The sequence below is a fragment of the Lepidothrix coronata genome, unplaced genomic scaffold (assembly GCF_001604755.1).
Source record: "Lepidothrix coronata isolate B3197 unplaced genomic scaffold, Lepidothrix_coronata-1.0 Scaffold1, whole genome shotgun sequence".
Classification (NCBI taxonomy): Eukaryota; Metazoa; Chordata; class Aves; order Passeriformes; family Pipridae; genus Lepidothrix; species Lepidothrix coronata.
In genome coordinates this window covers 13,037,125-13,060,115 of record NW_016690181.1, presented here as the reverse complement: position 1 = coordinate 13,060,115, position 22,991 = coordinate 13,037,125, and the positions used below count along the sequence as shown (strand labels likewise).

Here is a 22,991-nt window from a genome sequence, read left to right as displayed (position 1 = left end):
GAAAGCCCCGATTTCTTTTTTTGGCTGAGGGGCCCGATTGCGCAGGAGGGAAGGTAAGCGGGGTGATAGCATAAGCCTTCTCTTCCTCTCTGAGGGGTGTTGACACAAGCCTGGACAAAAGTACCTGTCACCTTTGTCCTTCCAGGTCCTTTTCCAGAGCTGACATTTCCCAGCCCTTACAGCTCCTAACACTTATGGCATATAACTAACACTCAGCAACCAAGCAGGAATCAATGACAATATAAAGTTCAATGACAAAGTCACTGCTTGCTGGGCAATTAGGAGATGTGCTGGTCCTGGACAGAGTTGCTGGAATTCCCCCCCAGCACAAGAACCGAAAAGCTGCTATCATTCTGGCATTCCCACTGGATGACTTTGTGTTCCCTTTGGGGGTTACTGGAGTAATAACAGTCCAGCCCAGTGCTTTGGGAACAGCAGCACTTTCCTTTCCTAGCTGGACTGGAATTTGGATATCAAATTTTGCCCTAAGGTGCATCTGATTTCCTGTTCCCTATTCCCAGCCCAGGCATCTGCATGTCCCTTCCCAAGGGCCTGCCTTGGGGGGATTCCTCCGTGGGCCTTCATCAACAGTGCTTTGGAAAGCTCAAGTAGTACAGAGAGTTAAAGATTCCAAGGCCCAGCACATCAGCACCACACTCCATGGCCTGTGCACCACCAACAGCACAGCACACCAGCCTTCCCAACTCATGGCCTTACACAGCAGTTAGCTGGTATCTTCCAGATGAAGTTCAAGTAACGTTCAGCAAAGAAATGAAGCAGCTAAGTAAAACAGTGTCACCAATTAAAACAGCAGCTGCAAAGCAGGATTCAGAAGGTGAAAGCACGACCACAGAATCAGCCTATTTTAAGGCAATCTTCTTATACTTTGAAATCGAAGTTGTGCAATGGCACATGTTTATGCTTATACATTGTAAGCCCAAAGAGACCATGAGGGACCATTTAATCTGATCTGCACCACATGAGCCTTACCAATCTTTTTTTCCCCCAGTCATTCTTTGAGCCGCACAACAGCTTATGAAAGATGTCCCTTGGTCATGACTAGAAGAATATAAGGGATGATGAACCCACCATTGCTTTTGGGGAGCTTTAACAGAAACTAACCTTAGAAGGTAAAGCCCTAAAAAGAGAGGAAAAGTCCCATCAGCTGTCCTGCACAGGACATAACTGCAGGATGACACCCCAGCTTTCACATACAAAATATGAATCTGAGCTGACCCAAATGCCAGGTGAAGCCCCTTCTGTCACAGTCACAATAAAAGGGAATAACCCTGCAAAGAAGGTGACTCCTCAGCTGCTAGAGGACCTGAGCTGGGCAGTACGACAGGACTGGTGGGAAGAGTGTGCAATCTGGTTTCTGTGCTCAGCTGCCCCATGTCTGCAGCAGCTGCTGCTCCCACAGCCCAAGGGAGTTCAGATAAGCAGCAGCTCAGCTTTTCCAGACATAGCACAATTCCTGTTTACAGCCTCTGGGCTAGTCTTTTCAAAAGAAGGAGCTAGGTGTCTATTCTTGCAGGAAACCAGGTGTGTAAACAGTTCAATTAATATGCCCAGCAAACTGTGCTCTAGCACAGCAAAGAGGGCTAGTGGAGACAAGCCAAGAGCACAGGAGCCGATGAAGGAAAATGCTTTTAAAGAATATGCTTAATTAGAGATGGGCCTGGGCCAAAAGTTCATATTTGAACACCTGGAATAGCCCAGGGGAGAAGAATGGTAACCTGAACCCAGATCCATGTTTTGTAACTCTCTCCTCTCCCAAATGAAGTAAAACCCAGCCCCAGACCTAACCATCACACAATCTGAGCTACAGGGCTCCAACAGCCAAAGCTTGGAGGTCTGGTTTTCTACTTACAGCCTGGTTTTGGCCAAGTAATCGTGCTCAGCTGCTGGTGCCCTCTGTTCCTCTCACCCCACTCCACCCAGTGTACTGTTGAAGGCCCACTCTGCCCACTCAAGACCATGCCCCTGGATCACTGACTCATGGTGGAGATGCCTGTCCAGTGTCTGATGGCTCATCCATTTGCTCCAGCAGCCATGGCATCCTCAGCACTGTGACCAAGCCCAACTTTTCACTGCACTGCCTTCTTCCTGCCCTCACAGGTGACAGCTGCACCTCCTGGTCAAAGCAAGAAGGCTGCCCTAACACAAAGCCAAGTGGCTCTACTCTTGTCTGTAAGACAAATATTGACAGTGACTTTTAGTTTTGTGCCAAATCCTCAGATTTATGGCTTGCTTTGAATGGTACAACCTCTGTGGTAGGGAAAGCCTTCCCTGTCATTTATGAGTGCTGGCAGAAGTGGCAGACTCCCTTTTCTCCCCCACAGCTCAGTTCTCAGGAACTGAAAACTAAATTTCCCCCACACCTTACCATCTCTGTCGACTGCAGATTTTCTTTATAGCAGAGTCACATTTGACAAAAAAAGGTCAGACCCATCCCTGTAAAACTGCTCTGTCACAGGCACATCATGCATTTCAGACAGCTTGCAAGGCTGACTAAACATTTACTTTTGGATGGCTCATTTCCAAAGTCTAGAGAGAGATCCTAGTCCACAATAAGAGAGTGCCTGGATGTGCCATCAGATGGCTTCACTGCCCTGTTACAGGGTGCCATTTGCATTCCTGTGCTTTCCCCCTCACTGGGTGCCACTGCTCAGCTCGCTGTCACATGCCCCTCTCAGGGCAGACCTGCAGACAGGTCAGGCCTTAGCTCCTAGCTGGATTGTTCTTGGTAAGTATTTGTCACTCGTTTTTGTATCATCTGACCTTGGATCCTGTTAGGCTGAGGTAGGTGACTAATGCACGTGGCTCTTGATTGCTTTCCTGGTGGGCATCAGACCTCTCACCAGCACAGAATGGAATGAATTGGCACAGCTGGAGAAGAACAAATGGGATTTTCTCACACTGGATGCTTGAATAATCAAGGCAGTGTTTGTGTTTTGAAAACCTTTGGAACGGTTTAGGCCCATTGCTATTCAGAGCAGTTTTGCACCATGGATGCACTTTTGGAGCTATTGCAAATTCTTCCCTGCTGTGGCTGAACCTCCATTCAAAGAAATGAAACAATTTAAAAAAATAATGATCAGACTTTATACAAAAGCACAGGCAAAATTTTATGAGTCTTTCAAGGGCCAAGAAACTCTGTCTGAAAGTGCTTGCCACACAGCCTCCAGGCAAAATCAAAATGATGCAATTTTTGGTAGGTAGTACAGATTACAATCAGGCAGTTAAACATCCCAGACTGTGTAATCATATGCAATGAGAACACACGTGGGTGTAGTGTGAGGTGTGAGCTTGGTGTCACCAACCACAGGCTCCTCTGGTTACCCTAAAGGAGTTATTCAACAAATGCTTTAAAAGTTTCTTTTCTAAACATCAGTGGGTCCATCTAGAAGAAGGTCTCTTTCTGTCATGAACAGTAGTTCCTGGAAGACTGGGAAATGTCCAGAATTACACTGGAAAACATTAGCCATAAGAATTGATTCATCATCTGTCTCATATTCAGCTGTGTCTGGACAGTTGGAAAGGGGAGGGAAAGAAACCCATCACAGACAATATAAAATCTGTTATACAGCTTTATATCAGGAAAGAGCCTCTCTAACCTTCTGTAGGAAGTAAGTTCAAACATCTGACACATGAGCATCCTCAGCTTTAATAACCATTACTGTCTTTCATCCCTCCCCATTTTTTTAAAGTCTGAGAACAGCATTTAAGACTGGCTTCCTTTAAGCATTGCTCAGATGCTCCCCAGATGGCTTTTCCAAGGGGATTTATAATTATTCAGGTTTTTTAAAAGAAATATCCTGCAGCAATCTTTTAGGTTTCTGGGGCTTGCCTTCCTTCCTCTACAAATTTCTTTACCCAGGGCTTGATTTAAAACAAACTCAAAGGAAACATTTCCAATGACTTCAATATGTCTCAGATCACATACCCTGGGGTAAAAGAGAAATGAACCAAATCCCGTAAAAGATGGTGCAGATTTCAAAGGGTTTCACAGTGAAGTTTTGTAAAGAAGTAATTAGTCCAAAAGTCTTAGCCTAGAATATAATGAAATAAAGGAACATTCAGTAAGATGTTAATACTGCATACTGACCACAATGGATTCGATGTATAATCAATCCCCTCTTCACCAAGAAAGATAAATTAAAATCAAAGCAACGGTTGCTATAACAACAACTAAAGCAGGAAATCTCTAATTCCCAAAAACTCTCAAAGTTTTCAGATTCTGAAGTACCTTAAATGGATCAGGTTTCCAAAAGTACTAAATTCCTATCTGCTGAAAATCCACGTTAGACATCCTCAAGTGGGAGGCTGACATAAAATCACAGTCATTTCTGGAAAGGCTGATGACTGTGCTTCTGTATTAGAGGGCAGCTGGGGAGCAGAGCTGAGCCCCTTACTGATGGTAAAGCAAAGCAAATTATTCTAATGAACATATAAGGTCTTTGTCTCTCTCAGGCCACCTAAGTCATCTCCCAAGCAATAGTTAATTAGAACAAGACATGCTACTCCTCCAAAGCTGCTGCTCCACATCCCCCAAAATGGGGTGCAACCCTATAAGACATGTTGTCCTGCCTCCTGCAAATGCTTACTGGGTGAACCACGAGACTTTCTATGTGTGCTATGGCACAACACACTGCTGGATCAACACACAGTGCTAAGCCCTGTACACTAACAGACTCTCACCATGGCGTGTGGCCTCTCGGATCCCACCGTTAGCTGATCCTCTTGGATCAGCATCTCTCCTTGCTAGCAGCACTTAAGGTAATTTCCTGCACCACTTGGCACAACACAGGGCTCCTCCTGAGTGGTCAGGAGCTTGTAATTTGAATGCTACAGAGAACATTTGATAGAATCATAGAATGGCTTGGGCTGGAAGGGACCTTAAAGATCATCTAGTTCCAATCCCCCTTCCATGCATAGGGACACCTTTCACTAGACCAAGTTTCTTTACTGGAAGGTGCTCTAAAGGTCTCCCTGGAGCCACCTTCTCTCTAGGCTGGAAAACTCCAAGTCCTTCTCCTCAAGGCTGCTCTCAATCTATTCTCCATCCAGTCTGAATTAGTGCTTGGGATTGCCCCAGCCCACATGCAGGACCTTGCATTTGGCTTTGTTGAACCTTATGAGGTTCACATGGGCTCACCTCTCCAGCCTGTCCCTCTGGATGGCAACCCTTCACCCTAGAGTATCAACCACACCAGTCAGCTTGGTGTCATCAGCAAACTTGCATTTAAGACCCACTGTCCAGGTCCTCAACAAAGATGTTAAATAATACTGGTCCCAATACAGCTGCCTAAGGGCCACCACTCATCACTGGTCTCCATCTGGACATCCAGCTGTTGACCACAATTCTTTGACTGCAGTGATCCTGCCAGTTCTTTATCCACCAAGGGGTCCACCCATCAAGTCCATGCCTCTTAATTTTAGTGACAAGGATGTCATGCAGGACAGTGTCAAATGGCTTTGCACAAATTCAGATAGATGCTGTTACTCATTCCTTCCTCAGCCATCCCTGTTGTAGAAGGCCATCAAATTTGTCAGGCATGATTTGCCTTAGTAAATCCTGCTGGTTATTGCCACTCACCTCCTTATTTTCCATGTGCCTTAGCATAGTTTCCAGAAGGATCTTGCGGGCACAGAGATGAGACTGAGTGGTGTGTAGTTCCCCAGGCCTTCCTTTTTCACCCTCTTTGAAAAAAGGGCATTTTGTTTCCCTTTTCCAGATGCTGGGAACTTTACCAGACTGCCACAGCTTTTCAAATATCATGGATATTTGAAAATATCAAATATTTTCAAATTGAACTGGCTCAGCCAGTTCATCCCCCAGTTCCCTGAGGACCCATGGATAGTTCTCATCAGGTCCCAGAGACTTGTGCACCTTCGGGTTCCTTAGCTGTTCTTGAACCTGATCTTCTCCTACAGTGGAAGGTTCATTCTCCTGGTTCCTGCTTTTGCCTTCTGTGACTCAGGCAGTGTGGCTGGGGCACTTGCCACTGAAGACCAAGGCAGAAGAGTCATTGAGTACCTCAGCCTTCTCCATATAAGAAGCTAACTAGGTCTCCTGTTTTCTTCTGGAGAGGGTCCGCATTTTCCATCTTACTTTTACCGCCCACATACCTATAGAAGCTGTTCCTGTTGCTCTTGATGTCCTTGGTCAGATATAATTCTATCAGGGCTTTTGCTTTCCTGAAAGGATCCTGGCTACTTAGACCTGACTACTTCGAACTTTCTATATTCCTCCCAAGCTACCTGTCCTTGCTTCAACCCTCTGAAGGCTTCCCTCAGACACCCTCTGTGTCTGAGTTTGTCCAGGAGTTCCTTGTTCATCCATGCAGGTCTCTTGGCATTTTTGCATGATCACTTTGTTGGGACACATCTCCTAAAATTGGAGGATGCAATCCTTGAATATTAACCAGGGAGGATTGGGTCTCTCTTCCCTGCAGGGCTTTATCCTATGGTACTCTACCAAGCAGACTCTTGAAGTGGCCAAAGTCTGCTCTCCTGAAGTCCAGGGCAGGAAGCTTGCTGTGCAAGCTTGATGCTTAATGCTTGATGCATTAAGCACCTCTAACTCCACCACTCCATGGTCACTGCAGCCAAGGCTGTTCCTGAGCTTCACATTCCTTACCAGCCCCTCCTTGTTGATGAGAACAAGGTCCATTGTTCCATTGTCCATCTCCTCATTGGCCTCTGTATTACTTGGCAAAGGAAGGTATCATCAATGCATTCCAGAAAGCTCCCGCATTGCTTATGCCCAGCTGTGTTGTCCCTTCGAGGACCAGAGCTTGTGAACATGAGGCCACTCCTATCTGTCTATAGAAGGTCTCATTTACTTGGTCTTCCTGGTCAGATGGCCTATAGCAGACCCCCACTATAATGTCACTTGTCCCTGCTCTCCCTTTAATCCTGACCCATAAGTTCTCGGCTGTCTTCTCATCCATCCCCAGGTGGAGCTCCATGCACTCCAGCTGGTCACTGACACAGAGGAATCTGAGAAGCATCAAGAAGTTTCTGATGCTGGAAATACCTTCTTGCTTGGCTGCAGCAACCCATGGTTTCTCAGGTTGAAGCGACAAGCCCTAACAAGTGCTGGGGTTAGCCTGGAGATGGCCATTCAGAAAATCCTTTGCCCTCTGGCTGCTTTCACTGCTGGAATGCTTCACATACCTTTGGCTCTGGTGGTGTGGCTGTGAGCAGAGTTTCATAAGGAGACTGCAAGGAAATAAAAACCCTGGGTGGGGCCATGGAAGCTGGTGTAGTTCATGAGAAGGTCACACCCCTTTCATTTCATTCTAAACACCCCATTCAAGCAGCCTGGCCTTCACCCTGGGCCATGGTGAACTGAAACTCCGTGACAATAGGGTATTGCATCTCCCCATCCACCCAACAGCCTCCTGCTCATCCCACAAATCCGGCAGCAATGGCCAAGAGAAGCACTGGGAATGGTTTAAAACCCAACCCCAAACTCTTCTGAAAGAACTGCTTTTCCACTCATACTTTACAGCAGTCATATTCTAGGCAGGAGGAAACCAGGAGAGCAGCAGCAGAGGATGTGCTGTCACCCTTCTTCCCCTGTGGCAAATGAAGGTCCGTTTTAGAAATACTGTTTCCTTCCAGCCCAAGCCCCTTGGTGCCCTAATCTTACTGCCCCAGGTGTCACAATACATCTAAAAGCACTAAGTCTGTCTCTTGCAGAGCTTCACTTCTCATCTCCCTAACTCCAGGAGTCTTACCTCTCCCAGTCCACCCTTCACATGCCAAATCCACACATTTCCGTTCATCCTGACCTTCCCTCCCTCCCTTGTCTGATAGTCCTTCCCACACAAGCACCACATCCTTCCTGCCCCAGCCTCACCACAAGGTTGGGTTTGTTCGCTGAAGCAGATCAGAATTAAACACAAGCATGACCCTTTGAATCAAAAGGATTAGGAGACGTAAAGGAGAGAGCTGCCCATATAAATATGTACAGACATGAAGGGAGGAAGGTAGTGCCACCTCATGTTGCCCTCAAGGTCCCTCTGCTAGCTCTTGCTGGGCTCAGCTCTGCATTTCAGTCCCCTGCCTCTGGGATTCTCCCACGACCACCCCATTCTGTGGTTGACTGAGGATTTTTCTCTGCTTTGCTAAAACAGCAAAAAGCTGGCACTGGTTCAACTTAAAAAAAAAAAAAAGTATGGTAATTGGGCTTACAAAGACTGCCTGTCCTCCAGAACAGCCGGGGATGAAAAAGAGAATACATCCAGGAAAAACAGGATGTATTCCCTTAAGGTAGTAGATATTTGCGTGAGCACACCTCGTGACAGAGAGTCTGCATCCCAAAGGCTGTATAATCTAAATAGCAATATTGTAAATGTATTGGATGAGGGAAGGAAAAACCATCTCACTGCCCTATATTGTGCACGAGGAACAGCAGTGCAGAGGGATGGGATGACTTACTCACATAGCAGGAAAATCACAGCAGAGCCAAGTCCCAAATCCCAATTCAGGGACTTAACCACAGTCTATTCTGTACTTTCTATTTTCCGTTAACAAAGAAAACAGTATATCTCTGGATTTCAATCCCCAGTGATACTGCTGGATTTGCTGCCCAGTCATGAAATATTCCAGGAGTGGGAAGAGCAGATGAAGCTCTAGCGAGTCATGAGCAGATACTGCCTGATTGTACAACCTGCATTATGAGGGTCATGTTCAGCCCTCACACATGACCTCTGCTAGTGAGGCCAGACCCAAAATACCTTATGCCATTTTATAAAATTCCAATTTTGGTTTTGTTGTGGGTTCCCCCTCTCCCTCCCATTTTTTACACTCATTCCTTGGGGCTGTCAAACCAGGCTTAACAAGAAAAAGCAGCCACCACCTCAACGCAGCCTTGCAGGAACACAGCTAACAACCAACCAGGCAGGGCATCATACTGCACAGAAACCTAGCACTTTCAAAGCATCAGGAGAGGGAAGCAGTGTTCAAACATCCATAATTGTTTAGCAGAGTTGATTTCACAAACACACTCGCTTTTGATTGCGATCTGGTGACCACGCACACAAACCAGGGTTTTGCTCACCCGCCACCCCCTCACTTTCTGACTCCAGGCATGGGGCGGCAAGGCAGGGCAGCCTCCCCCAGCACACAGGCATGATGAAAGCTGCAAAAGACAGCAGGGAAATTTCCTCAGCTTCCCCTGGAGATATCTTTTCCTCCCCTTTTATTTTCTGACTGCCTGTTTGCTTGGGAAACTGCTGTCAGCCCATGGAGAGACACCAGGCACATCGTGCCAGGAGTCCTTCTTCCCCTGGCTCTGGTGCAAGTCGATTCCCAGCAGCCCCCAAACCTCAGCTCTGTCTAAGCAGAACAAACCAGCCACAGGTTGATATTTTCTCAATTTTTTTTTAAAATGCCTTTTCACGTTGGTTTCCTTGGGAAAATGAAGCAGCCAACCCCAAAAGGCAGAGATGCCCAGGAGGAAGGAGGGTGCTGTGGGGAGAAGGGTAGGTAGCCGTCTCTTGAGAGCTGGCACAGCCACACTCACAGCCCTCCCAGCACATTCCTGCAGAAGGTTAAGTAGAAATAAGGGTTTTGAAAGAAAATGGAGAGCACCTGATAAGGCTGAGGAAGGGGCTGCCAACAAGCCCCCAGTTAGCTCAACCCAAGCCTAGCTCTCCTCAGCCATACCCCACAACCTTGAGGGCAGCCACAAGGCATGGGCTCTCCCTCAAGCTGCTGGCTTCTGCCCTGAACCCCACTCTTCCTCCCTTGGGAAAGGGCCCCACCTACGGGTGAAGGACCAAGAAAAGGCTCTTGGCCCCATCACCACACCTTCCCCACTGCAGTTCAGACTGGGGGTTGTAGAGAGACCATAGAAGATCCAGGTTCACGGAAGGTCAGCAAAAGGAGAACAAAGGTACCTTTGCAGTGCAAGGGTCGTCTTCCAATAGGTAAATGGGAGAAAGCCAGGGGACCCAAACTTAAAAATTGGTGGCCTAGAAGTGAAAGGCAGGTTAGAGGTTTGCAGGAAGGCAGGGCTGGGGATGAGCTTAGTGCAGACCTGTCTGTTGCATGAAAGCAGCACAGATGGAAAACTGCCCAGGACCTGTATCCTGGTGAATTCTGTTTGTAATCCAGCATCAAACTCCAGGACCATTGGCCACAGGTACAATGTGCTGATGGCCAGAGCCAGTTCTGGGACTTGGGTGTTAAGCAAACAAAAAGCTAAGGAAGCAGACAGTTCCCTGAGCTGCTTCATGAGGACGTAAGTGATGCTGTAGAAGCACCTGTGCCTCTCCATCAAACACAGTCTGAAAAACAAATTTAGGTGTAGCTGTTTCTGCTGTAAATGCCTAAGGTTAGGTGAACTCCACCCAAAGCACACTGAGGCATTTCTCAGGTTCAAGAATAGGTTAAATGTCATCAGAACTACAAAACTCTGGTGCTGGGAATAGAGGACAGAAGTGCCCTAGACCTGACCTCTGAACCAAGAAGTTGTTGAGGGATGATATGCATGATCCTCTATCATAGACCTTACAGAAAACCTTTGGGACCATGGCTTCCAAAACTAAGATAGCTGTCATGCAGAGTAAATGAGAAGAAGAATCTCTAGATCCTGTTTTATTTTTCACAGAAAGCCATTGCTGAGGGCCTCTGCACCTTCCCCAAACCATCAGCTCCTTGACAAACAGCCCACTTGCTATTCTGTCCCCATCTCTCCCAAGGCACCACAGAGCTCAACCAACAGTGACAGACCATGCTGCAGATCATGGATGAGTTGCTTGCTGGCAAGCAGTCTCCATGCCCCTTTCTCCAAAGTCCCTTGATACAGAGGACAAAGAAATGCCTGTACAAGCATCACCAGTTCTTGATGCTTGACTGACCAGCATCATCCCAGGCAGTAAAATACCATAGTTTCTGCTGGAAGGGAGCAGGAGCAGCTCCCAGAAGCAGAATGCCCTGCTTTGTCCTGAAATGGAGCACAACCCTCTCACCCTTTGCCATGTGCCCACCCGCCTTCCCAGCTCCCAACCTTTAGCCCTTTCAACACCCACAGTTTTTCCACTCTGTTATGAAGCCATGAGAAATTCCCTGCCAGAGGACATTGTTCAAATAGGTTATTGAAAAAAAATGCAATTCCCTACTCCAGGCAAACAAGCTCCTTCTTTTCCCTGTGAGGAAGAAGGATAATAGCACAGCCAGGAAAAAACAAAACAAAACAACAAACTATCCCCAAAACCTGCTGTAATAACATTAAATAAGAAACCAAAGGAGTTTAGCCAAGAAAATCCCAAGTTCAAAAGAATAATTGCTCCAAAAAAGATTTAAGCCTACAGCTGAGTCACTAAAATGAAGAAACCTCTCCGTGTCCATAGAAAGCAAACAAATCTTGGGTCATGCAGCAGAGCTTCTCTACATCCTTGTTAGAAGGAAAGAAAAAAGCAGCCAAATGCAATTAATCATAGTCCTGGAAGAAAGGATGAAATCTCTGTAATTAGCTACCTAGGATCATCTTTTCACTTTTGAAAACTAATTCAGCTGCCTTCTACCTTTCACCAACAGCGCTGCCACGATGTCTACTATAAATACCAAATCACTTCTCTCCGGGGTATGCTCACTTGCAACAGGTGGTCCCATAACAGCTTTGCAGTAAGTATACATGGAGGGGAAACATTTGCAGAGTGCAAACAGAGCTTCTTTTCTTAGTCACCTTTTGTGGATGAGCTGTTATGGAGTTTTCACTCTCCAAGAACCTGTAGACCTCAGCTGAAGCAGAGTTATTTTCAAGCTAAGTATTTTATATCCACAGTTCTGATCCAACCGATCAATTACCAGAAAACACAAAATAAATCAAAAAAAGCATACAAAGATGAAAACACTTTTTCAAATGTTTAAGATTACAACTGCTTGTGTTAATAAATTGTCTCATACCTCAGCCTCAGGTGGTGTAAATTTGCCTGGCCATCACCCTGCCCATAGAAATCCTGTTCTTCACAGCTGTACACACAGTTTGTACAGAGGTGAGTGTACAGGGCTATATATTCACAGAATATTCTGAGTTGGAAGGGACTCACTAGGATCACTGAGTCCAACTCTTAAGTGGATGGCCCACATATGGATCAAACCCATGACCATGGTGTTATTAGCACCATACTATGACCAAATGAGCTAATCTCTGGGTGTCTTAAAAGCAAGATCTCCAGCAATTAAATTCAACAAGGCAAAGCCAGTTCTCAAGCAGTGGAAAAGGCAAAACCACATTTCACCAATGAAACATGTTCACATCTGACTAAAAGTCATAATTCTTTTACTACAGCTTCAATCAAAGTTTTGGAAAACTTGAGGGGAAAGTGTATCACTTAGAAGAGGAAAGGCTGGAGCTGGTGGTTACAGCTTAAGAGCAGAGATCAGGATCTAACATTCAAAAAATCCTATGCAAATCAGAATAGTACATTCAACTCCCCCAGGGCTCCCTTAATGAATAAGGGTTGACAAATATTATTCCAACACAGAAAACAGTAACAGACCAGCTCTTTAGGTCAAATACATCAACAGTAAATACAATACAGAAGAATAATACCAAAATTACATCAGCTGAGGAACTGAGACTGATTTCTACTCTCTCTCTTGTATACAAAGCACTGCTAACATATGAATAATGCTGTCCACAACAGACAGGGAACGCTGGCCAGCTTTGTGGTGAGGGAGAGCAAAGAACAGAGAGTGGACAGAAATCTCCAGCTTTGCTCTTCCGTGACGCAGCAGAAACACTTAGATTTTAATTGGAAGGTGATTGAGTCATTCTTCTGTGAAAAAAATGGAAGTGATTACACAGCTCCAAGTACAGCTGGAGCCTTCGCATACAAATGTGGGAAACACGCAGGGATGATTAACAGCCAGTCTGTGGGAAACAGCAACAAGGCCAAAGAGCCTCGGATATGTCCATAATGCAATATCCACTCTTTTCCCTTCAGGTCTGTGCCTCAGACACAGCCAGAGGTGCTGGAGAGGCTCTTGGGGCTGTTTCATGGCACAGAGCTGCTTTCAGCTGCCTGCATAGTTGAATTCCTGCTCATCACCAATATCAGCCAAAACACTAAAGCCCAGTAGATTATTCCTCTAATCTTTGCACTGAAATCTGTCAGAGGAGCTAAGCACATTGTCAAAGCAAAAGTGGGATTTGGCTTCAGCAAAGGTTGTTACCAAACACCCAGAGTGGCTTTCTGAGCCTGAAGCTGCTGTTTATTAAATCATATCCACCCTCTGCATACCAGGGTGCTCAGAAGGGCCCTGCCAGCACGGTAGAGTTTGTCTCTTGTTAACAGAAATTCCTGTCATCCTTCCAGAGGGATGCACAGATCCTCATGGAGAAAACCAAATACTGCCGCTAGACAGACTGCTTTCCCCAGTCCTGCCAGGGGACCGAAGAGCAGCCCCACATTCACTGCGACAGGCTGTTCCTGCTGCCGGGCAGGATCACCGAGCCGAAGCTGCCCTCCTCCGGATGCGAGGGAAACAACCACTCCATGGGAAAGCCAAATGCTAAATCATTTTCCAGCTGCAGGTGCCTGACTTTCCCATAATTACGGGCAACGTTCACTTTCTCAGTGTTATGCTGCAGGTGCAAAGTTCAAGGTCCAGAAGCTTTCAAAGTAAGTGGGGAGTCTGGAAGCCTCCTGTTGTCTGACACACCAAGCCCCAAAAGCCAGACTGCATTCAAGCAAATGTCTCTGTCTGATTAAATGAAAGAGGAGATTTTCTCCTACTGCCAGTTTTTCTATAAACCACTGATGCACACACGGGAAAGTGAAACCCCATAAATTTTTGCTAGATAACAATGCTTCAATTTTGATGTTTAAATAATGCATACAAACAAAGCCAAGCACTGAGGTAACCTTTACTTTCACACAGTTAACACACAGAAGGGATACAATCACTGTATTTGATTGAAAATAATACCTACTAAAACCAGCACTCAACCAGCAACATCTATAAAAACTTTTAAACGGTGATAAGTTAATATTATTTATGTCTACAATTTTCATTTTATGCAACCGTGTAGCAACTACAAAACAAATCCTCCTAGCCAGCCTTGTGTCACTCGGCCAACACAGAACAGGAACCAAACCCCAACAGAATTAAGGAAAATCTTTTCAGATTTTCAAGCAAGAGGAAGAAAACCCCTGAGATTCTGCAACGATTAATTTGGCCAAACACCGCCAAGGTACAGCAGCAAAGAGTTTTCAGGGCTGCAAAGTTAAAGTGTGTTACTCAACTAACCTATGCAAAGATTTGAGACACAAAGTAGCATCAGTGCAGCACCTGAACACATGTGGATGCACAACGGGGTCCAGAGAGCAACACATCCAGGAGATGTATCACCATACACAGTTGGCAGTGCTTATGGTAATAGGACAAGGATGACAGTGATTTTTACCCTCCATTTTGTGGGGTAGAGTTATTTCCATGCCAACCTGAATCTGAAAAAGCAAGTGTCCATAATAAAAAGAAGTGGAGAAAAACAAATCTTTCGAAGTTCACAAGAGATTTCCCCCCCCTTCCCCCAGCAGAGTAATGCTGGGGAATCTTCCAGGAGGGTTACAGCCACATGCACTTCTCTGCCTGCAAAGTTCTCCAACACACTACACCTTTTGAGCTTCCTTTACCATGAATGGAGAGTGCTAAATTCAGTAAAACCAGACATTTCTTTCCCATGGCAGAATACAAGAGAGGGTGGCAGCCTCCTATGTTGTGCCAGGCATGGAAAGCAAACAGGGAAGTGGCAGGCATGTGCTTCATCTTGCTGGGACAGGGCTGGACCTGCTCAGTATTTTCCCCCACTGTCCCAAGCTTGCCTTTCCCTTTCCCAAGGTCTTGCTCTATATTGAGCATCCCCCAAGAACACCAATTTCTCCACTAGTTTCACACTGCTCCCAATTTCCATTTCTCAGTTGCACAACATCATTTCTTAAAAGCAGACTATGCCGTGTGTGCTGCTTTTCAGCACACTCAGCTCCAAAGGGAAGACAACCAGGAGAAAGACAGAATTCACTTCTCAATTCAGCTTGTTTTTAAATCAATTTAAGTACACAGAATAGACAGAAGATGATATTTTCAATAAGATCTCCTTCAAAACAGTGGGAGTATTCTTTGTAGCGGTATGGAAAGCAAAATTTAGAGTTCTGATATGATCCTCTACTGCCACCAGGAGTAAGATATCACAAAAGCTGGGGGCAAGCTAAATATGCCTTAGCAGCTCCCTCTCAGTGGTTGCAACAAAATCAATACCAAAAAAGTGGGCCACTCACCCAAATTTGGTGGAGAGAACACCTCCCAGGGCAGAGCCAACGATCATGCCTATTCCAAAGCAAAGACCTAGCTTCCCCAAGGCATCAGCACGCTGGGAAGGAGTAGTCATGTCTGCAATAACCTTCTGAGCACCTGCAGGGGAGAAAAAAATTCCAGTCTCTTGAAAGAAGCTTGCCATAGGGTCTGAGCAGGTGCTCTAGCAGTTCCCATGGTTTTATTGCTAAGCCATTAAGAGCGATTTTTTTTTCCTTTTTTTTTTCTTTTCTTTTTCCAATTAAAACTTTGCTGGGCTGGTTTCTGTCTAGAGGCAGTTTCCCCAGCTCACAAGTTTTGGACTCTGGATGGAAGAGAGCCTCCAAATAAGCATTGGCCCTCCCCTCTGGGAGCCCCACATTCCATCAGTTTTGAACACAACAGCCTGATCAGCAGAGATTGTCAAATACATTGAGACACTCCATCAATTTAATGTGGAGACAAAAGCCCCTTTGGGAAGTACCTGGTGGTGGTGTGGGAGAGAATTATAGAGACCAGATTTCTGTTGGACTCTATGATCCTAAAGTTCTTTTCCAACCCAAATGATTCCATGATTCCATACAGATCTTCAGGCCACAAAAACAGTGCCTGCCACAAAATGGTCCTTTCAACCCCAGGGCAAATGTTCATGCACAGTGCTGAGTTGAATGGGTTCAGCCCATCAGTCACGGGAAACAAAAACATTCAAACCACTCAAACAAACCACAAGTGGCAAGACACAGCTCAACCCCATTTCAACTTGAGTCCTCTTGCACGAGTTACTGAACTTCTAGTACCTGAAGTTTGTTTTTTACTAGAAAAATATAGGAAATGTGAACTGAAGCAGAACTTCTTAGTGGGTAAAGGAAGGTGTTTCCGTAATAATGTTAGTTTTTACCAACATGTTCCTTTTTCCAGGAGAAAGTGAAAGCTCTACTAGTGAAGGGACTAGTTAGGTCTACTGGTGAAGGGACTCGAGCACAAGTCCTCTGATGAGAGGCTGAGGGAGCTGGGGTTGTTCAGCCTGGAGAAGAGGAGGCTCAGGGGAGACCTCATCACTCTCTACAACTCCCTGACAGGAGGTTGTAGCCAGGTAGGGGTTGGTCTCTTCTCCCAGGCAACTATCAGTAAGACAAGAGGGCACAGTCTTAAGCTCTGCCAGGGGAGGTTTAGGTTAGATATTAGGAAGAAATTCTTTATAGTGAGGGTAATCAGGCGTTGGAATGGACTGCCCAGGGAAGTAGTGGATTCTCCGTCTCTGGAGGTTTTTAAGATGAGACTGGATGTGGCACTTAGTGCCAGGGTCTAGTAACCATGGTGGTAATGGACCAAGGGTTGGATTTGATGATCTCTGAGGTCCCTTCCAAGCCAGCTGATTCTATAATTCTATGAAAAAATCCCGGCTGCAAGAAGGCAGCTGAGAAGTCTGGGATAGCACTGCTGTCAGCAAGTGACTTTCTCCCATGTCTGGGTGGTCAAACCCAAACAATTTGCTCAAGATTATACAGGAGGATGGAACTATGGGCTACTAAGTGCTGCTTCCCATAACTAATACACCTGCTGCCTCATGTTCTCACCATTTCATCCCTGAGGACCATTAAATGTTCCTCCTGCCCTCCTTCATGCTGTTGAACCTGTTGAGTTCAATAAGCAAGAGGGGAAACAGGCAATAAAAGCAATTTGGAAAGCCACTTAGCCCTCACTGACCTTACCTGGTATCCCATGCATAAACACTCCTGGCAGCCTGGAGAGGAAGAGGAGGGGGATGCTGGTGGAGAGGGACATAAGCAGGAAGAAGACACTTCCAGATGCACCAGAGAGAATTAAGGCTGCTCGGGCACCAAATTGGTCTGCAAACCTGGTACAGAAATCAGTTTTCTATTTAGAGTTAAAAAAAAACCAAAAAACTTCACAATAGTAAATCAGTTTGGCTTCTATTTGAGGGAAAACACAAAACACACAAACAAACAAAACCCCCAAAATACAAACAAACAAAAAACTCCAGCCAGATCAGGTTTTTGACCCGACTCCAACTCTTTGCAGTAATTTACCTCCAACTAAGCTGGGAAAAGTTGAGAGTACCTCAGAAAGGGTTCTGAGCAACTGGGGACTCCGATGACTATAAAATATGCCTTAGATAGTGGTTTTGCTGCAATTTCTCCCTTATTTTATTGAAGTTGCATATTTACAGTTAGCAGAGGAATATTACCTTACATAGCAAATAGTTGTGCTTACACCAAGAAGAACAACCTCCCAGAAAATGCCAAGACTGGTCTACAAACAATGCTAAGCATAATTAATTTAAAGGCTTTCTGTTGAGGAAGAGCTACAAAACTTAATTGTTTACAGGAAAGCCAGGAAAGTTTACATTTGCTGTTTGTAACCTAAAGACCACAATTTTCTACATTGCCCAGGGTTGGTGTGGTTTTTTTTATTTTGTTATTTAAGAGTAAATTTGATGCTTTATCTTCTCATGGCTAGTTAGGAGCACCAAGGAAGAAGAACACAGAAAACTGACCTAAACAACATTTTTCTCTCTCTTATTCCCCTTCTTCCTTTTTTTTTAATCTACCTTTATACTGGGGTAAAAACAGCTTCACATCTAGGAAAATCCATTTTATCTCAAACCTACATTGCAAATTTTGGCTTCAGTCTGGCAATAGACACCTTCCGTCCCAGACAGATTCTGCTTTGCCATTTTATTTCCTTTCAGCAGCTCTTCTGGATATTAGTGAATGACATGCACAGAGGAAAACCAGATTTCATATGGCATCAGATCCAGTAAGAAATTTTACTCCATATATATATATTAAAAGAAAAAGCATTTAAAAAATGGGCCCTTTGCACCATCTCCATTCTCAGGAACATATTTTCTTCCAACAGCAGTACTGTAGTACTGTAGGATCAAATGTTATTGTTATTTATTTTAAAATGTGCCCAAAGGCTTTTAGAGATCAGATCCCTAAAGTGCCACACACCATGTATTAGAGGATCCTGTAGTGCTCACAACTACATTAACCAGAAAAGTAAATCCCATGCAGGAAAACTGAGGCACACACCAGCTCCTTATCTATTTATTACTTTGTTAATCAGTAGCAGAACCAAGAAGAAAAGTTAGATTTTCTCAGTCTCATTTTAGCTTTTTTATCTCTGCATTGCACACCTCTTTCATTTTTTTTCCCTGCTCTTTGGAAATGCATTCTCCCACCACTCTAATTTAGGGGGCTATTTGCATTTTGTTAGGATGAGAAAAGTGTATCCCATGGGGTGAAGAGGCAGAAACCCTGAGTCTTTTCCACTCTTATTTTGACAGATGAGTTTATAGATGTTCTTAAAAGATCCATGCAAGTCTAACTTTGTATTCAACATGACTGCAGATACAGTGAGATTCAGTTGCAGAAATGACATGACCCTTAATTATTTTCACTGAAAGCTCTACTTAACTACTCTTTTTTTGGTTTCCCAGTCACAAGACACTTCTAAGGTTACACATGGCTATAAAACATTTGCAGGATTAAGCTGTTAGGACCTGGACTCTGAGGACTCTGATAGTTTAAGCCGTTCCCAGTATATTGTTACACTTAAATGTGCATCATTAAAATGTACCTAAGTTAACATAAAGCCTGCTTCTATGTTGCACTATTTCTAATTAGAGCATATATTTCTCCCTTGCTTGTTATGAAATCTTCAAACATTTCAATAGGACCACAAACCAGAGCGAAATTATTTTTATGAAAATATAAAAATGTCTGACCTTTTCAGCTATGCAAGGGGTCATGAGAATCATTCTCACTTACCTTCCGAAAATGTAACCTCCCACGAGCTGGAGGACACCAAAGGTTGTCTGGAGGTAGCCAAACCCCACTGAATCCAAACCTAGGCTCTTTGCCAAGTACTGAAAAAGAAAAACCCCAACAGGTCAGGGGAAAAGAAGCATACTATATTTATGAATAAAGAGCTTAATGTGTGTGTGAGCACCATATCCCCCAAAAAAGCACTTTCTTCAGTTCCCTATACCTACCTACAGATGAAATCTTCATTGGGGCAGACACAGGCTACTTAATAAAGATTAAAGGTCTTTGTCCCACACTCTGAAGATCAGGGGGATGCGATCAAAACCATCAGTTTTGCACTAGGTGACAAATCTCTATCACCATTTACCTTTGTGGTCCAAAAGAACAGAACATATTCAGCAACTGCTGAGGGGGATGAGGGAAATTTTAATTGCCTTCCTGCCTCCAGATCCTGCACTTGGGGCAGTCCAAGCACCCTCCAGGAGATGACTGCAGTGAGGTCTTAGAGCTGTTGTTTAACCAAGCAAGCTGGAATCAATGGAAGTACAACAGGGGAAAAATATTGCCTTTATTTGTAATCTGGATGACGCACCCACAACCTGAACTTGCAAAGAATAACAGAGGCACACCTTGAAAAGCCACAATACTTCAGGTGTGGATTTTTGACTTTGTTTTTGGTTTGTTTGTTTGTTTGTTATTTTTATTTAAACACTGTATATTCAAGGGACAGCTATTTCTTATTTACGTTTTTGGTTTGTGCCATCTGCTAAGATTTGTTTAAAACTCTGAGCCAAGTTCAGCTCTCAGAAGGTGTGGAGGTGCCCCAGTTCTGGCCACTTCCCAAATACATGGTCTTCACCCAGGTCCCCAGATCCCCTACAACTGATCAGTGATTGACTACACCAATCTCCCATACATAAACTGCCTCGCAGGTCTGCTGACTCAGGGCACCATGGACTGATTTATTTCCAGAAGAAGGGAGCAGTTTGCCTCTGGAGGCACAAAACTATCAGAGAGATTTCTGAGAAGGCACAGGCTCTCCAGAGACAGGGGTGGACAGGCATATCATAGATCCAGGAGCTCACAAGAGCAGGAAAGCTGCCCAGCACAAACAGACCCGGGAGTGCTGGTTGACAGCTGACTGAATATGAGCCAGCAATGTGCCCAGGTGGCCAAGAAGGCCAATAACATCCTGGCCTGTATCAGAAATACTGTGGCCAGCAGGACCAGGGCAGCGATCATCCTGCTGCACTCGACACTGCTGAGGCCACACATCAAATTCTGTGTCCCATTTTGGGTTCCTCATGACAAGAAAGACATTGAGGTGCTGGAGCAGGTCCAGAGAAGGGCAACAAAGCTGGTGAAGAGTCTGGAGCAAAAGTCTTACAAGGAGCAGCTGAAGGACCTGGGGTTGTTTAGCCTGAAGAAAAGGAGGCTCAGGGGAGACCTTATCACTCTCTACAGCTACCTGAAAGAAGGTTATAGTCAGCTAGGGTCAGTCTAGCTGGTCAGGTCTCACAAATAACAAAAAATAGGGCAAGAGCAAATGGCCTCAAGTTGTGCCAGGGAAGGCTTAGATNAACGCCCACCTGGCTACAACCTCCTTTCAGGGAGTTGTAGAGAGTGATGAGGTCTCCCCTGAGCCTTCTCTTCTCAAGGCTAAACAACCCCAGCTCCCTCAGCCTCTCCTCATAGGACTTGTGTTCAAGTCCCTTCACCAGCCTCGTTGCCCTTCTCTGCACTTGCTCCAGCACCTCAACATCTTTCCTGAACTGAGGGGCCCAGAGCTGGACACAGCACTCCAGGTGAGGCCTCACCAGCGCTGAGTACAGGGGCAGAATCACTTCCCTGGTCCTGCTGGACACACTGTTCCTGATACAGGCCAGGATGCCATTGGCCTTCTTGGCCACCTGGGCACACTGCTGGCTCATGTTCAGCCTCCTGTCAATCAGCACTCCCAGGTCCCTTTCTGCCTGGCTGCTCTCCAGCCACTCTGTGCCCAGCCTGTAGCGCTGCGGGGGGTTGTTGCCAAAGTGCACGACCCGGCACTTGGCCTTGTTGAACCTCATCCCGTTGGAACCAGCCCGACTCTCCAGCCTATTCAGGTCCCTCTGCAGAGCCCTCCTGCCTTAAATATGTAGATGTGGCCCTTTAGGGACATGGTTTGGTGATGGACTTGGCAGTGTTAGGTCTATGATTGGACTCAATGATCTTAAGGGTCTTTTTCAACCTAAAGTACTCTCTGATTCTATAAAAACAGACAGAAGGGTCCAGTAAGCGAGAAGCAATGAGTTCCACCCAGAGCTGGTTTATTACACAATCAGAAAACCCCACCTCTGATCTGAAACCTCTGATTTCTGCTACCTGCTGTTTGGGTCACTCTCACACTGCAAGCAAGCAGATACAAACTACATCAGCTTTACCCACAGCCATCAAACTAGGCTCTAGGTGCTACTGGAATACAACTAATAAACCAGCTTTTATTGCCTGGGCATGCCCTGAACACAGTCACAGCTTGCCTGCTAGGTAGGAATACCAAGTATTCCCTTCAGTATCAAGAATACCTTTCCCCTTTCCTGCTAGAAACTCTCTTCTGACTTTGCTGGAAAACTACATAGCCTGGCATTGAAGGAAATGTGTGCTGTGAACCAAGAGAACCCATACTCACAGGTATGATTCCAAACTGCATGAAGAGAAAGGTCAGGTCTAGAGCTGCAATCAGGTAGGCAACAAGGATCACTTGTCCCCTCTTAATCTCTTCCGAGTGGCCACTCTCCACCAGGGTCTCATTCCTCATTCCTGAGGCTTCTTCCTCACCTTCAGAGATGGCTTTTGCATTCATCGTGCTCATGGAATGACTTGTTGCAGCACAGGCTGAAAAATGACACGAAGGCACTTCCTAGGCAAGAACTCGAAGCCTAGATAAGGTGCAGAAGCTGAGTGTGCAGTTCAAAGCTTACAGTGTGAAAGGTCCTGAGCCAGCATGCCACGGATTTATTGTTTCCTTTCTTTTTTTCTTTTTCTCTTCCCTTTGCTTACTTGCCAGGCAGGATCAAAGGTAACCACACACCAAACCACAGATTTGGTTCTTTAGCCTTGTCCCAGGTGGGCTCATTGCTTCAAGTGCCATCACAAGGAAAATCAGCTTGAATAGCCCAGCAAAGTGAAAGTGAAAATTGCCCTAAACAAGACCACGTGACAAACTCTTCAACTCTTTAACTGTTTCACTTCCTTCACTTTTATTGCCTCTGGTGGCTCATAAGAGATGACTCTTTTAATTCTTCATGAAAGGCATTTTGATATTGGTTTTGGATGCTGCAAGCTTTGCTTGCAGCAGAACAGCTATTTCCAAGTCCTCGTGCTTCTTGCAGTCAGTTTATACAAATCCTGGAACATGCATAGGTCTTGTACGCAGTTAGAGCCACTCTCATCAACACCTCTAGCTGAGCCATTTCCCCCCCTCTATCAGGTGCTGCAAATTTATAGAAAATCTGAGCTAGCAAATTTTCACATGTGACTCCACTCAGACTACAGATTAACAGCCAATGCCAAAAACATAAAAAAATAAAGCATTAAATCTACAGAAACCATGAGGGTGACTGCAAACTGGGGAATCAAATAAATAAAACTCCTTTGTCCTTTGGAGGTTTTGTTGTTTGCTTGCTTGTTTACTTGGGGTTTTATTTGTTTGTCTGCTTGTTTGATTGCTTGGGAGTTTATTTGTTTGTTTTCTTGTTGAATCCTGGAAGTCTGGTTGAACATTATCTTTGTTTTAAAGAGAAAAAGAAAGCAGAGATCCCAGTGCTCTGACTTTGTAGAATTACAGGACTTTTGGAAGGAAGGGAACTGGAGATCTCATGTACCCTGTGGCTTCAACACATC

At 45.2% G+C, this 22,991-nt stretch overlaps 1 protein-coding gene across 2 annotated transcripts in view; it reads right to left on the bottom strand.

The window, feature by feature from the left end:
• Positions 1-22,290, bottom strand: part of SLC22A18 (solute carrier family 22 member 18) — a 64,606-nt gene extending 42,316 nt beyond the window's left edge. For both annotated transcript variants that reach the window (XM_017813816.1, XM_017813818.1), the window contains exons 1-4: positions 21,778-22,290; positions 19,113-19,210; positions 17,028-17,173; positions 15,303-15,435 (exon numbers count right to left, since the gene is read on the bottom strand). In XM_017813816.1, the coding sequence (XP_017669305.1) occupies positions 15,303-15,435; positions 17,028-17,173; positions 19,113-19,210; positions 21,778-21,960 (560 nt within the window). In that variant the 5' untranslated portion in view covers positions 21,961-22,290. The remainder of the gene's footprint in view (positions 1-15,302; positions 15,436-17,027; positions 17,174-19,112; positions 19,211-21,777) is intronic.
• Positions 22,291-22,991: the final 701 nt, after the last annotated feature.